General features: G+C 43.2%; 4 protein-coding genes across 4 annotated transcripts; 2 read left to right on the plus strand and 2 right to left on the minus strand.

The window, feature by feature from the left end:
* Nucleotides 1-331: 331 nt before the first annotated feature.
* HO133_006708 (uncharacterized protein) lies at nucleotides 332-4,941 on the minus strand (the record flags this gene model as incomplete). Its single annotated transcript, XM_037297605.1, has 4 exons — nucleotides 332-2,451; nucleotides 3,427-3,892; nucleotides 3,953-4,476; nucleotides 4,716-4,941. The coding sequence occupies 4 exons, from the start codon at nucleotides 4,939-4,941 to the stop codon at nucleotides 332-334; spliced, it is 3,336 nt and encodes a 1,111-aa protein (XP_037147041.1).
* Nucleotides 4,942-6,226: 1,285 nt separating this feature from the next.
* Nucleotides 6,227-6,799, minus strand: HO133_006709 (uncharacterized protein; the record flags this gene model as incomplete). The annotated part of the gene is made up of 4 exons (XM_037297606.1): nucleotides 6,227-6,352; nucleotides 6,376-6,475; nucleotides 6,510-6,635; nucleotides 6,669-6,799. The coding sequence occupies 4 exons, from the start codon at nucleotides 6,797-6,799 to the stop codon at nucleotides 6,227-6,229; spliced, it is 483 nt and encodes a 160-aa protein (XP_037147042.1).
* Nucleotides 6,800-7,359: 560 nt separating this feature from the next.
* Nucleotides 7,360-8,703, plus strand: HO133_006710 (uncharacterized protein; the record flags this gene model as incomplete). The annotated part of the gene is made up of 2 exons (XM_037297607.1): nucleotides 7,360-7,470; nucleotides 7,561-8,703. 2 exons carry the CDS (start codon nucleotides 7,360-7,362, stop codon nucleotides 8,701-8,703), a joined length of 1,254 nt encoding a protein of 417 aa, XP_037147043.1.
* Nucleotides 8,704-11,067: 2,364 nt separating this feature from the next.
* HO133_006711 (uncharacterized protein) lies at nucleotides 11,068-11,846 on the plus strand (the record flags this gene model as incomplete). The annotated part of the gene is made up of 2 exons (XM_037297608.1): nucleotides 11,068-11,763; nucleotides 11,805-11,846. 2 exons carry the CDS (start codon nucleotides 11,068-11,070, stop codon nucleotides 11,844-11,846), a joined length of 738 nt encoding a protein of 245 aa, XP_037147044.1.
* Between the last annotated feature and the right edge of the window lie 2,521 nt (nucleotides 11,847-14,367).

Consider the following 14,367-nt stretch of genomic DNA (forward strand, 5'->3'; position numbering starts at 1 on the left):
AGAAAGAAAAAGACCGCCCCTACGCCACGCGCGATTCTCTACATATTCCGTCGAGTCTCAAATAGCAACACACTTATGACAGCCCTCCTCTTCCCCACCCTTCTCTTCTCCATGGGCCTGCTACTTGGCCAGCGGTTCCTCGTACGACTTCGGTCGGATGCCGGGATTCAATCCCGTCGTCCGTGCAGAAGAGATCGCCTCTGTGATAGGATTGTGTTTTGCGTCCTCGAGTGCTGGTGGATCGCACCTCGCATGTCAAGTTTTGTCTCCGGCGGCTGCGGTTCGCACACCGGTTCGCAATGTCTCCGGCTCCATGGGCGGATCCTGAATGCTATCTTCCTCCGGGGAGCTCCTTCTTTCTTCGGCGCTTTGCTCCTGACGGATCGGGTCCTGTGTGCGACGGTCTCGGGTCGGAGACGCTGATCTCGTTGGTTGTGATGGATGGATCGGTGGTTGTGGCCATGACGTCTCGCGCGTGGGTATAAGGGTCGTGGGCCAAGTATGCGCGACCGTCTGCTCGGTAAGGGTTCGATGTCTCGCTCGAGGAGGAATCCTGAATCGGGTCCGGGTCGTGCGGATGTTGATCGGTGTGATGATTCCGGGGGTAGGTCGTCCGGTGACTTCTGTCGTTACCGGTGTGATCTTTGCCGAGCATAGCGGAGTCTACGGTCTCGACCCTGGCCAATCCCTGGTTCACATGGTATCTCCTCGGTCCGTCCGTGATTTGTACCAGCGGTGCGTGTTTGGCGATCTTCTTCCTTTTCTGAAACTCAGGTGGTGCATGCGTCTCCACGGTTGCACTTGCTGCTTCGCGCACGCATCCGGTATTCGTTGCGCCAAGAAACAGAGGAGCTTCCACACCTATGGTGTTCGGGCGATGGGTCCACTCTCTGCCGTCTTGATTGTCATCGTCATCGTCATTGACGATATCGCGGTTCCAAACCCAACGTGTGGCTTTTGTAGTTGCTGGAAGATAAACCGCTTGAGGTCGATCGTTGGGGTCTGTGGCGAATGAGGATGGTAAGGGTACAACGGGTATGTGTCTCTCCATAGAATGGCTAAACAAGCAGGGTGGAGCATCGTCTTTGGGCCAGTTAAATTGCAGTTCTCGCGGGAGTCCGTCAAGCAGTTGTGTGAGTTTGGTCTGCAGGGCCACTAATTCAGGATCAGACATCCAGTCGTTGGTGGCGCTAGTTTCTTTGATGCCGTGCATACGCCGTACAAAATCGATTCCCATCTTTTGCAGCATCGGAAGTACGGTCCGCAGTAGCTGCGCTCCTGATTGCTCGCCATGGTTTGTTGAGGGATGATCTTCATGCTTTGATATGATGTTGAGTTGCAATTTTGGGCTGACAAGGAATTCCACGGATGACCTGCCTGGTCGCGTGACGCTAGTATTCGTCCCGACCTGGCCTATTGATTGCTGCGCGAGACCCAACAAGGAGCGAAGTAGCATGCGAGACTCCTTGTTCCTCACGGGAGCGTCCGCCTTCCCCTGCAGGTTCTTGATATTTAGAAACCAGGCATTCATAGTGGAGTTGATGCGTTGACTATCAGTCCAGCTTGGTAAACTTGGACAAGCGGCGCTTTGTCGAAGCGTCAGCACATATGCATTGACCTGTGGGACGATACGATCGCTGGATTGGTCTTTGATCGTCATGGGGCAGCCACTCAAACTTGAAGTAAGCTTTGATGTGAGTTGGCATTTCGCTGCTTTGGAGTCGATATGGCTTGAGGAAGACGGTTTTTCTGGGTTCATTCCTCGCAGCCCCTGCGGGGCCGTGTAAGACTCGAGTGTACCATGTCTCCTGGAACAATCTTGAAGTTGATGTGTCCCTCCTTGCTCATGCTCGCGTAGATCTTCGGTCAAATATCTGTGAAGATCTATCTGAGTGTCTGTTGTCGAGGGGGATGGTCGGTCTTGGTTCAGCGGCTGTTGAATTGCGCGCGTAGAAAGCTCGTGGATCGTACTCATTCGTCCTAATCCAGAGTTGTCCGAGTGTGAGATTAGCTTGCGAACTTGAGCATAACGCTTTTTCTCAAGGATATTCACAGGAGCTTGAGAATCGATGACACATTCTGTGGATCTGGCACCAAACTGATCGTCTTTGTCGACGCTGAAGCACGATGTCGCTGTTGGTAGCCCTTGAGAGGTTGCTGTGGATGGCCTCCGTAAACATGCTTTGCTTTCCTTTGGAGACCCTGCTGCCGATGGTTTTCGATGGCTTGCTGTGCGCGGTTTCCGAAATCTTAATGTGTATGTTCCATGGGAGCCAGCTGTTGGTAGTCCTTCAGTGCTTTGCTTGTGGTGTTGCTGGCTGACGTCCCTCCAATCGTGATGATTTGGTACAGGTCTTGTTCCACTCTCATCAGGCGTTGCGCGTCGTAGTAGTGGATAAGGGAGATGGGTTTCATTGTCGGTATGTTGGTTATCGTCATGCTGCTCTCCTTCTTCAAAAGATAGATTAGGAACATATGACGGGTTAAAATCATCAGACACATCGTCCACCCGTGGGTCTCAACTTTTTTCCTGTCTGTTAAGTCTCTGATCAATGCTCCCAGTCTTGTAATCCTCGACATCTCCTTGAAAAGAAACGACTTGACTATTATTTGCCGATCGACCACTCTCTTTCCAACGATTAAATGCCGCGATAAGCTTTCCATGTCCGCGAATTTCCATAGCATGTCTCATTCTGTCTTTCTTTAATGTCTTCGTGCTCGTTTCGTCACAGTCCTCGGCTGCTAATGTGTGAAGAAGAAGTCAGAGACAAGCTCAAGGGGACATTGAAGTGTGGTATGGGGTATTGGGTAAGGATAACTGAATGGAAACGACACACCAGCGGTTGAGATGAATGATTTCTGTTCCGTCACACACACAGGCATGCTTCTTTCAGCCTCTTTTCTGATCTTGGCTTCTGCGTGGAGGCTGAGTACCATCACAGGGACAACTGATTAGTATTAGCAGTGCCTCAGCTAGGGAAATGTATAAGAGACACAGACTGGTTTCAGGTGGGATTTGCTGTGACAGGCTGGCATCCGTGTAAGAGGTATTACCAGGAGTGTAGAGGGGCTCTTCTGTCCTACTTGACGCTACGGATCTAGGACTGAACGCGGTCCTACCAGCGACGCTGAATAACGATTTCTCGGCTATTGGCGAGTAATCTAGATGCTGCTTCTGTCGAATGGCTTGCTGTCGTTATATAATTGGCATTGGCTCAAGCGCTGGCTGAAGCGGTAAGGCAGTCAATCCACCACCAGCGTGCGATGGAATTACTTGGTCAGTGGGCGAAGTAGACGCCAGTGGGAGTGAAGCGAGAGGGAGTGAAAGCCAATAGTTATTCAATTGCGCCAAGTGGACACTGCAGCGCTTTTTGTTCTTGAGGCAGAAGTTGCAGCTCGAAATGGAGCCTTGATTGGAAGACCAACTTTTCTCACATTTCGTATGTTCTAAACGGCAGGTATCACAAGTCTGAAGCTCAGTTAGCTCCGCAGTAAGGATCGTATACTCGTGCGGACCCACTGGTCTGGCTCTCACCCATTCGTTGATTTTCTCCCTCATTCGTAGGGCTTCTTCATCAGCTATTGTATTGTCTACCTCGTCTTCATCGTCGAGATTGACTTCCCGATCGCAATTACGTTTGAGCCGAAGGCTTCCAGCAGACACCCTTTCACTTCCAACGAACCGGCCCATGTTTTTTCTCCATGTGCGGACAGGGTCCCGGAGTCGGTCAACCAGTTGAAATGACTTTTTGCTTTCGTGGGAGAGCTGGATTGCAAGATCAATAAGAGTGGAGTCCAATCCTGCTAGCACAGGGTCGGCACGAAGGGGTGAGCTCCCTTCATATTGAGGACACTGTTTTGCCGGTGGCCATGGATACACAAGTCCTCCGTCCTAGATCGTGTTGGCAGGCAATAGCCAAGAATTGGGATGTAAGCAAAGTTGATGACTTACAATACCTTTGTGCAGATTCACCGCTCTTCGCTCAGCGAAAAAGCGCGAGAACAGCCCAATCCAGTCAAGAGAGATCTCGCGTTGCTCTTGGTCGATTCTCAGGCCGGGTACCGCGCAGTCGTTGAGTCCCGCTCGCACTTGAATCACAAACATCCCTTCGGTCGTTTCAGGTTCGAAGATTTGGATAGGGTAACTCGGCGGGCCCCAACCCTCTGAGTGGCCGAAGAGTCGTCGCCTTTCGGAAGGCTTGTACTTGTCTGCCTCTCCCATTGGCCCAAGACCCCCCCTCTCTCTCATGTGTCTGAATATAACGCCCTCATACAAGTTCTTCGGGTCGTTCGGATCGTTCGGCCTATGTTGCATCTTGAATACAGCCCTTCCGGAGTCCAGCTCTAATAGCCCTGCGAAGCGAAGCTGAACTTTGAAAACATACTGTTCGACACGGTCGAGAGGAGCGCGATCCCAGGTGGCCCAGATACCAGCTCTAGAGTGAGAGAAGGTGTCGTATTCAGCATAGTACGTATCTACAATCGCGAGCTCGAGAGGTCAGCATCGTTCAGGATCAAGCTTTTGTCTCCGAGACCCAAGGCAGTTCGCTATGAGGGATGCTGGAAGGCATCGAATGACTTGAGAGACTGGCCAGCTACGCTCAAACTTTACATTGAGCGAGCGGCCTCGAAAAAACAAGACAACAGGCACTTGGCGTAGACAACTTCCCCGTGGTAGGGGTGACGAGGATATGCGCTAGACAAGAAATACTGACCGCTGATGAAATGTAACGTAGTGCTTGGTAGATGCTGTGATTTGAAGATGTCTTCGACCTCAGCCTTGAGTTGCTTGCAGACAGACCTCACGCATGTCCATAGATGGGTAAGGTCATCCTGACTTTTGCAGTTGCGGAAGTTGTCCCTGATCATTCGTAAGATTAGGTCCCATATTTCAAACGGAAGAAAGAGACGGGGAGGCAATCCTCCTATGTGTTCTGGCATGATGGAAAACGCAGGAGAGGCTTGTGTCGCGGAGACAGAAGTACCAGGAGAAGCCTAAGACATCGTAAGGGTCCACGAGGTAGCAAAGTGAAGAAAGTAAAGGGAAGGAACCGTGAGGTGAGAAGAATTGGAAGGGTGGTACAGGGCGAAAAGCGAGCAAACGGGGTGGTGGCGTGGGTGCTCCGTCAACCAGATATATCTTGACGCACTAGGTGACAGCAAATTCGCCCTCGAATCATTGGCAATCTCCTGGCGAAGGAGACATGATGAGGGCTGGCGGTGATGGTGATGATGATGATTCACGGAAGAGGACTGCGAAGGAAGATGAAAGCCGGAGGATATAGGCTAAGCGGAGAACCATTGATACGACCGACAGCAACTCCAATCAAAGCGCAAGTGTAGGCGTTGTCGTTTGGATCTGATGCCACGTCCCTACAGACTTCTCACAATTTGCTGTGCATGAGGTCGGAGATGTACGGGTTAACTACCGCATCTAGGGAGCGTGTCGAAACAAAAGAACATGCTTGGCCGGTGGTGTCAAACTGTCGACCAATTAGCTATTGTGTCTAGGTAATTGACCATGATCAAATGCAACATAAGTGGCGAGTAGGAAGTGAACGCTCAGGGCGATCCTAACTCGGTGGCACGCAATGGAGATGAAGAATTGAAGATTCTTGAGCATACAACATAGATTCGCATAGGGTCGGTTTGGAGTTCAAACATCTCCCAGATTGCCAAGATGCTGAGTGACTCACATGCTAATAAAGTAGCAAGTAATACTCCAAGGTACTAAAGACGGGTCTTCATACCCGGACAGCCGAAGATCTTCCAACACTCTGTGCTGCTATACGATCTCAACAATCAATTTTGCGAGAACATTTTATGTTTAAGACCTATAGCACTTCCAGTGTACTCCAACTTGGTCATAGCAGAGTTTTCCGTAGATTGTATCATCGTGGTCATGTCGTGAGTTGAACATTTTCCGTGGTCGCTTAGTGTCCAGATATTGGAAAAACCGCCAAGACCAAGTGGGTATAGTGTCCGAATTAGCACCCGCTGATCTCCGGCGTTGTTTCCAGTGTCCGTCCCTGCCCGAACGGTCTCAAAATCCTCTGGATTTGTCGCATCACACATCAATCCAGATTATAGTACCAACGAACCAAGCTTCCATCTTTCGTGATCCGTCAGCAATACAGCATAGGTTGGCCATAATTCGAGCCTGTTCCCGCTTGGCCTCTTGTATTCGCTCCGTATGCCAGCTACCATCTGGTATCATCTTCCAGAATTACCCCGTCTCGTCCATGTTGAAGATGTCCTCAGCATCGAAACTCTGACTAGCCTTACGGGTGTCTCCCATGATATCTCGTGTGCGGTCATTGATATCAGCAGAGCTAGCCTCGTTGTGTCGAGCCTGTAGCTTCAAGTTGTGCCGACTTTGGAAGCCTTGAAGCCATCCTTAGGTCCATTCAGGGCAGGGTTGGCCTTGATAGCAGGGTAGACGGCTCCAAAGATCCGTGGCTCGGCATCGAAGATTCTCGCCAGTGAGAGTGTGTCTGGCTGCCTTATACCGTTGCGCCCACTCAAAGAGAGCCTCTTCTAGGACCTCCCATTTGTCCGCACGTTGACGCTTTGCATCCTTCCAATCTGGCACAGGTCTCTCGTCCAGATATGTATATTTGACCCCAAGGATTTTGCTGCAGGTGGAGGTATTTAGTTTGTATTAATACTGCTCATTCCACCAACGGCCACAGTCCTCCAGAGTTTTCTTGCTGTTGAGGCCAGTACCAGGCGTCGAGTCGTCATTGTACCATGCTCGTAAGGCCTTGCTTTGACTGTCTTTGATGCTCCGACAAGGCATTTTTGTAGGAGGAAGAATATCAGACATCTTTGGATACAACAGACTCGGCAAAAGTTGGAAGAAGAGCTAACGGACTGGGTTGAAAGGAGAGACTCGGTTATTTGTATGAGGTTTGGTGGATTTCGCAGCTATAGCCAGGTGTCTGTTATGCGGTACCGCTAAAAGCAGGTACTACCGTAATTACCTTACCACTTTACCGCCACCCGCTGCGCCAATCGATGCGCACCGCAGTTTGGAGTACCACTGCCGGCCGAAAACAACCCACACAATAGCGTGTCCGAAGCCAACCCCTGCTCAGCACCAAGTCTATGCCTGCGTCCCTTGGTGACTACATATTCAGCCGGCGTGAGAGGGATCCGTACTTTCTGCGGGCCCATGCATCTGCGGAGGAGACGGGCTGGACTACCGTTGTAGGCAAGCTGAGTTGAGCGGCTGGATCCTCCGTTGAGGAGGCATTGACAAGGAAGGGCATCTCTACCCTCTCAAAGCTGGAGTGCTCGACAGAGATCGAGCATTAGCCAATCGACGCTAGCTTATTGAGTACACCAATCTCTGGAAGCATGGACGTGGATACCGGCGTTAGCGCTTCGTGCACAGCGGGAGAGGGGAGCAAGATCTTGGTGATCGGAGCAGGCTGCACTGGTCTTGCGCTTGCCCATGGTCTGAAAACGGTAGGCACCCAGATACTGCAAAAGCGCTTGTGATTTATATTCCTAATCTCGTTGCTAGGAATTGAAGTCTCTCGCTAACGGTGAACATAGGCTGGGATTCCTTATGCCGTGTACGAGAGTAGAAGCAACGTTGCCCCACTGAAAAGAGATTGGAGTTTTGGCTTGCATTGGTCTGCGCCCGCTCTTCAATCTCTCATCCCCACCGAACTTTGGGCAATGATACAAAGCACCCAGGTGGATCCCCACACACCTACCAAGGACGTTGAGACACTTCGTTTCCACAATGGGCGAACCGGTGAACTCATTCGCGGGGTTGAAGTCGAAAGATTCTATCGCCTACGCCGGAGTAAGCTCCAGGCCTTGTTATCGGAAGGTCTCGATATAGAGTGGGAGAAGGAGATGGTAGATATAATACATTTAGAGGACGAGAAAGGGGTGAAAGCTATATTCGAGGATGGTACTGAAGTCACTGGCTCCATGCTGGTCGGTGCAGATGGTACACGCTCATCTGTTCGATCCCTTCTCGTCGGATGCGATAGTGCAAAGCCAACCCCCATTGACTTTGCTACCACGATGTGCTTCAGCAAGTACTCGCGTGACAGGGCTCTCTTCTTGCGTTCGGCACCACATCAGCCGTTGTTTCAGACTGCTCCACACCCAGACGGCTATTTCAGCTGGCTAGGACTTCATGATGCTTCGGATACCGATCATCCGGAAAGCTGGGTTTTTCAACACTACATTTCGTTCCCTGAGCCTCGAGAGTTCGAGAACAAGAAGACGGTGGCCGAGCATGTCGCTCACCAAAAAGCAATGGCATCTCAATTCGCCGACCCTTGGAGGAGCTCATTTGAATGGATACCAGATGACACCACGACAGCGTGGTACGGCAAATTGAATCACTGGGATCCAGCGCTACCGGAGCACAAGTGGAATAATCAAGGAGGACTCATTACACTGGCAGGCGACGCTGCACATCCTATGACGTTCCAGCGTGGACAGGGTTTGAATCACGCACTCACTGATTCAGTGAAGCTATGCAAAGCGATTGTGGATTGTTGGCACAGCAGTGAAGGCTTTCAGTCTGGACGGGCGGCTGCGATTGAGGGCTATGAAAAAGAAATGATAGCAAGAGCGAGCGAAGAACTGCGGCTTGGGGAGCTGAACTCGAGAATGTTACACGATTGGGAGCAGGTTCAGCAGAGTCCAACTTTTGGAAAGGGTCTTAGCAGGTAAGGTAGTCACGCCAAGCTCGCCTCTAGTGTCCGTCGGTTGTTCCCTTCCTTATGGCCGGCTGGTTCACGCTAGCAAAAAGATCGACGCAGGGGGATAGCATGGTCACGTCGTTGCGGCTCAAGGCTATATTTTCTGATTTCCTGCTTTTCTTCTTACTCTGGTGCGCGCGTAGGCCGATGTGACTGACTCAGGGAGCCAACCTCCTGATACGAGGCCCCTGCTAGCGTGTATCAGCCGGCCACACGGGGTTAGAGTGGGAGCGGAAAACATCTCACGGTACTCCAAGGCTTGGCGGGCTCAGCTTCGAAATGCCTTCTTGGATCAATGCATTCGTTCAGCACCACAGACGCTCTTGCAACGATCTTGCTCAATCGTTGAGAGTCTGTATGGGACAGCTAACGTCTGCTTGTCTACGGCCAACCCCTCCAGAATCATCGTGGCTTCTGCTCACGATGTCGGCATGGAACCCATACTGAGGTAGCCCTTATAGGGCTAGTCATCTGATTTAGGAGAATCCACATAGCAAATAGCAACCTAATGGACGAGCGAGGAATGAGGCGAAATTACCTAGGGGAAGTGACAACATACGATAAATGGCTAGCATTCTAGGCTTAAAGATCTATCTACGTTTTGGTTTTCGTATATGTACTATTTAGCGACTTTTGCAAAATGAGACATGCAGATGCCATTGATATGCGTTTTGATCCCGCTCGCCAGATGAGGATCTTTCGAATTCGGAACGATGGGAGATTGGCCAGTACAGTCTACTTGCAGATCTGCGCTGCAAATGCATTGACCATATCCAGACCAGACCCACCCCCATCCATGGAGGGGGGAACGTTACTCCGTTTTAATGAATGCAACATGGAAAAATTTCTGGTGATATATTCCCTTTCATGCTTCCCACAACCCATGCCAGGTGAGCCAAATGGCACCACATTTGACCCCACAAGAAGCGGCCGATGACTACCAATCAAAGCAGTCTGCCATAGTCGCAACTTCTGTGGTCTTTCTCGTTGTTGTAACGTGTCGGTCTTCATCCGGATTTTGTCGCAATTCCAAGTATCGAAGCGTCTTTTCCTCGACGATTTCACCATCGTCTTTGCCGCGGTATGGTAATACTGAATGGGTGTCACGGTTCCAATGACCTTACGACCTTACTTGTGTTATGGCCCAATTGGGCTTAGCGTACCAAGGCCTTTCGGCCTTTCTATCTTACTATAAAGCCTACACACTTATAATAATCTTATATAGATAATATTCTCTTTATACTATAATATAGAGTTATTATATATATTATTAAGTTTCTAATATAATACTATCTATCTTTCTTCTAAAGCGATAGTAATTTATTTACTAGTTATACTAAACGTATAATTAAAAAGAAAGTATATTATTAAGAAGTTAATAGCTATAACTAAAGGAGCTTACTACTCGAAAGATCATTTAAAAGAAAGCCTTTTATTTATATAAAGACTAATCTAGCTAGATTAAATAAGAATCTAAAGAAAATAAATATCTTTAATATATTAAAAGAAATAGACTCTAGACTAAATCTTCTTTATACTTCTACTAACTTAATATCAACTATAAATCTATTAACTCTAAATTTAAATAATATTTAAAGTTAAATCGTTATAAGTAAATTATAAATATAATATTATTTAAAAGAATTTAAGAATTTTAATAAGAAGATCTTAAATATTAATAAAGCTAAATCGTTTATATAATATAAGAAAAAGCGTTCTATTATTAGAAGATATATTATTAAATTTAATTTAAGTTATATCGAAGTATAATTTATAAATATTATCGAAGAAGAGTTAATTATAATCTTTGCTTCTATTATTAACTCGCAGGATTTTATAAAAAGCGTTATTAAAACTTTTAATACTTAATATAATAGATTAAAGATATTAATAGAAAGCTTTTAAACTACTAGTTATAATATTAAAATACTTTAATAATAAAATAAAGAACTTAATTATAATATTATTTAAGCTAAGATAAAGATATTAATAATTATTACTTAGCTAATGTCATGAGATGCCTCAGGGATACTCATAGGGCCACTAGCGTAGGCTTGGCACCGCACATATCTGCCTGCAGACCACATAGATTAATCAACATCTTTACACCACACCACATATATGAGTCACACCATATTATTCCTTAACAAATGGTAGCAACACCTGGCCCTACTTCATAGGATATCCAGGCGTCATCAGACGTTTACGCAAAGCCTGCATCAACACCTAATAGTGCAACGCTCCAAGCCGGACCTCCAATACACTCGCGTCATCGAGTACCTTTTGACAAAACCCCGTCCAAATCGATCCTTTTGATAGGCCTATCGATCTCATCATGGCTTCCAATACGAGAGGTCAAGAGATAGAAGCAATGATACAGCGTATTATTCTCAGCATGACTACTACCATGACTACTACCATGGCTACTAATATGACTGCCATGGAAGAAAGAATGAACACCAGAATAGCTGAGTCAATACCTACCTCGCCAGCTCAGCAAACCACTCAGCTAGCCACTCAGCCAGTCACTCAGCCAATCACTCAGTCAGCTACTCAGTCAGTCACTCAGTCAGTCACTCAGTCAGCCACTCAGCCAGCCACTCAGCCAGCCACTCAGCCAGCCACTCAACCAGTCACTCAGTTAGCCACTCAGCCAGAGCACTCAGTTGAACAAGAGGAGGAACCACTACAACAGGCAAATGCGGAGAATACTGCGGAGAATACTGCGGAGAAAGCAAGCGACAACAAGGCCACCATTAGCAAGAACACGGCTCAGCTCTCCAAGATCCCACGTCATATGCTCTCCACGGTTCCACGTCAAATCACCACTCAGCAGGCGGAGAACGACACTACAATTTGGCCTGCTATCTCTGCATGCCTGGGCAATATCACATTGTGGTACATCACTGCAATGACGACGCAAGAGAAGGATCTACTACGACGGTCACAGCCAAATCACTATGGCTATGGCAATTGGACCTCTGCAGGCAAGGGTCACATCGGACGATGCATATTTGGACGAATTGAAACCGTCCGATGTCTTGTTTCAACATCCATTTCATTATTCAAAAGCTTTCACTGCGGCAGGAGATTTCGCGGGATGCACACCACTAATTAGCCTGGCATCTCCATTCATTTCCGGCATTCGAAGAATCATGCATGCATACTTCTTGCCATGAGGACATGGCATTTCTCTGTTTTTTTGTGGGCAATTGTCATGAGATGCCTCAGGGATACTCATAGGGCCACTAGCGTAGGCTTGGCACCGCACATATCTGCCTGCAGACCACATAGATTAATCAACATCTTTTACACCACACCACATATATGAGTCACACCATATTATTCCTTAACAGCTAAGTAATAATAATAATTAATTATTTCATAAGTAAGAAATTAATAATAAACTTCGAGGTTTGCGTAATAGATATTATATTAATACTATAAAACTTATTAAAGAAAATAAAAAATTTAAATAAGATTTAAGATATAAAGAGTAATAGTTAAAGAAGTAATAATCTCTTATATTAACTAATTTAAAAAACTTCGATAAAAAAGATATAGAGATTATATCTTATTAGTCGAGTATTCTTATTAATAATATTTATTAAAACTTACGCTATACTTCTATTACAAATCGCGTAGAGAATATAAGATTAAATAAATGATATCTCGATATTCTAGATTTTTATAATATTAATAATCGAGATAAGTAAAATAACTAGCGTTAATACCTTAAAGCGAAATTTAGATAAAATATTATAATCTTCTCTATTAAACTTAAGAAAATCGATTATATATAAGATTATTATAAGTTTATTATATACGACGTTATTAAAATAAAAGTAGATAAAGATATTTTAAATTTATATTAAATCGCTTAAGAAATAATTAATAAATTAGATAATATATTTAAAATATATAATAAGATTATTAAATTAAATACTAAGATATTTAATTCTAAATTTAATATAAGAGTAATAGATAAGAAGGAATTATTCGAGGATTTCTATATACGATTCTCTATAGCTATCGCTTTCTTAAAATTCACTAATATTTATAAGATATTTAATCTAAAATAATTAATCTTTATATATTTAAGATATCGAATTTTAGAATAATCTTTTAGTACTTTTTAAAAGTTAATTATTTTCCTATAAGCATTAAATATAAATTTTTAAATTATTAATAATATATTAAATTTAAAGAGTAAGAAAGAGATTAATAAAACTAATAATAATTATAAAAACTTTACCCTCTCGAATAATTAGCGTAATTTTTTCTTTATTAAAAGAAATAATAATATTATTATTAAAAATTTCTATATATAAGAATATAAGTATTCTAAGCTATTAATAAATAAAATTTAAAAAGAAGATAGATATTTTAAATATTTAAAAATTAGATATCGTTCTAGCGACGATAATACTCTATATAAAAATATAGATCTATTAATAAAAGAATAAGTCGATATAGTTTTAAAAGCCGTCGGCGTAGAGGAGAACGTTTCTATCGAATTACTATAAGAATTAAAAAACTAAACATCTTTAGCTAAGTCGTTATTAGAGATCTAGAAATTTTATATATAAGAATTAAAGAGTTAGAAATAGGAAGGATACTCGCTTTTATCTCTCTATCCGCGTATATTATTATTATCGAAGCCTCTTTATAAAATAAATATTAATTAAACTTTTATAAGAAAATTATTATATTAATAAAATACATTAAGATTAATTATCTCTCGAATATTAAAGCTTTAATATTAAGTTTTATAGATATATCTTTTATTAAAGTAAATAAGCTATTTAAAATAATATTAATATAATTCTATAAATTATAACTAGTCGATAATAAATTTATTTTTATTTCTAATATTATATATATAGTCTTAATAAAACTTATCTTAGAAGATTATATAGAAGAACTTTAATACTTAATTATCTTATTAAGATAATTTAATATTATTCTAAAAATATTATAGCTAAAATAGTATAACTCTTATATATTCTTTAAATTTAGAATTATTATACTTAATTTAGATTATTATATATTTAACTATTTATTATATAATAAATCTATTACTATTTAAAATAATAATAAATTTTTAAAAAAGAATTTAAATTATATAGTAAAGATTATATTTAAAAAAAAGAATATAATAAAGATCTTCGCTTATATCTTTATTAAGATAATTAAGAAATTAGAGAATTAAATTATTATTATATAACTTTAAGACTTTAAATAATTTTCTAACTTTATTAATAAGAAAGCGAAGTTTATTATTAATATCGTTATTATTACGATAGAAGATTATAAGAAATTCTTTTATAAGCTAAAAAAGAAATCTTTAACTATAGAATAGCTATAAAAATAAGTTTTTATAGTATATTATAAATAATTAGATATTTAAAATCTAATTAAAATTAATAAACTTCTCTTTTATCGCTTTATTAACTATAAAATATATCTTAAAAAAGAAATTATTTTACTATCGAAAAGGGCTTATAGACTCTTTAGAGACTAGATATTAATTATAAAGAAATATATCGATAAGATACTAGAAAAAGACTATATTAGATTAAGTACTTCTCTCTATATAATATCTATTCTAATTATAAAGAAATTTAATAGAGAA

This window comes from Letharia lupina, assembly GCF_014066315.1.
Source record: "Letharia lupina isolate WasteWater1 chromosome Unknown contig_26, whole genome shotgun sequence".
Lineage (NCBI taxonomy): Eukaryota > Fungi > Ascomycota > Lecanoromycetes > Lecanorales > Parmeliaceae > Letharia > Letharia lupina.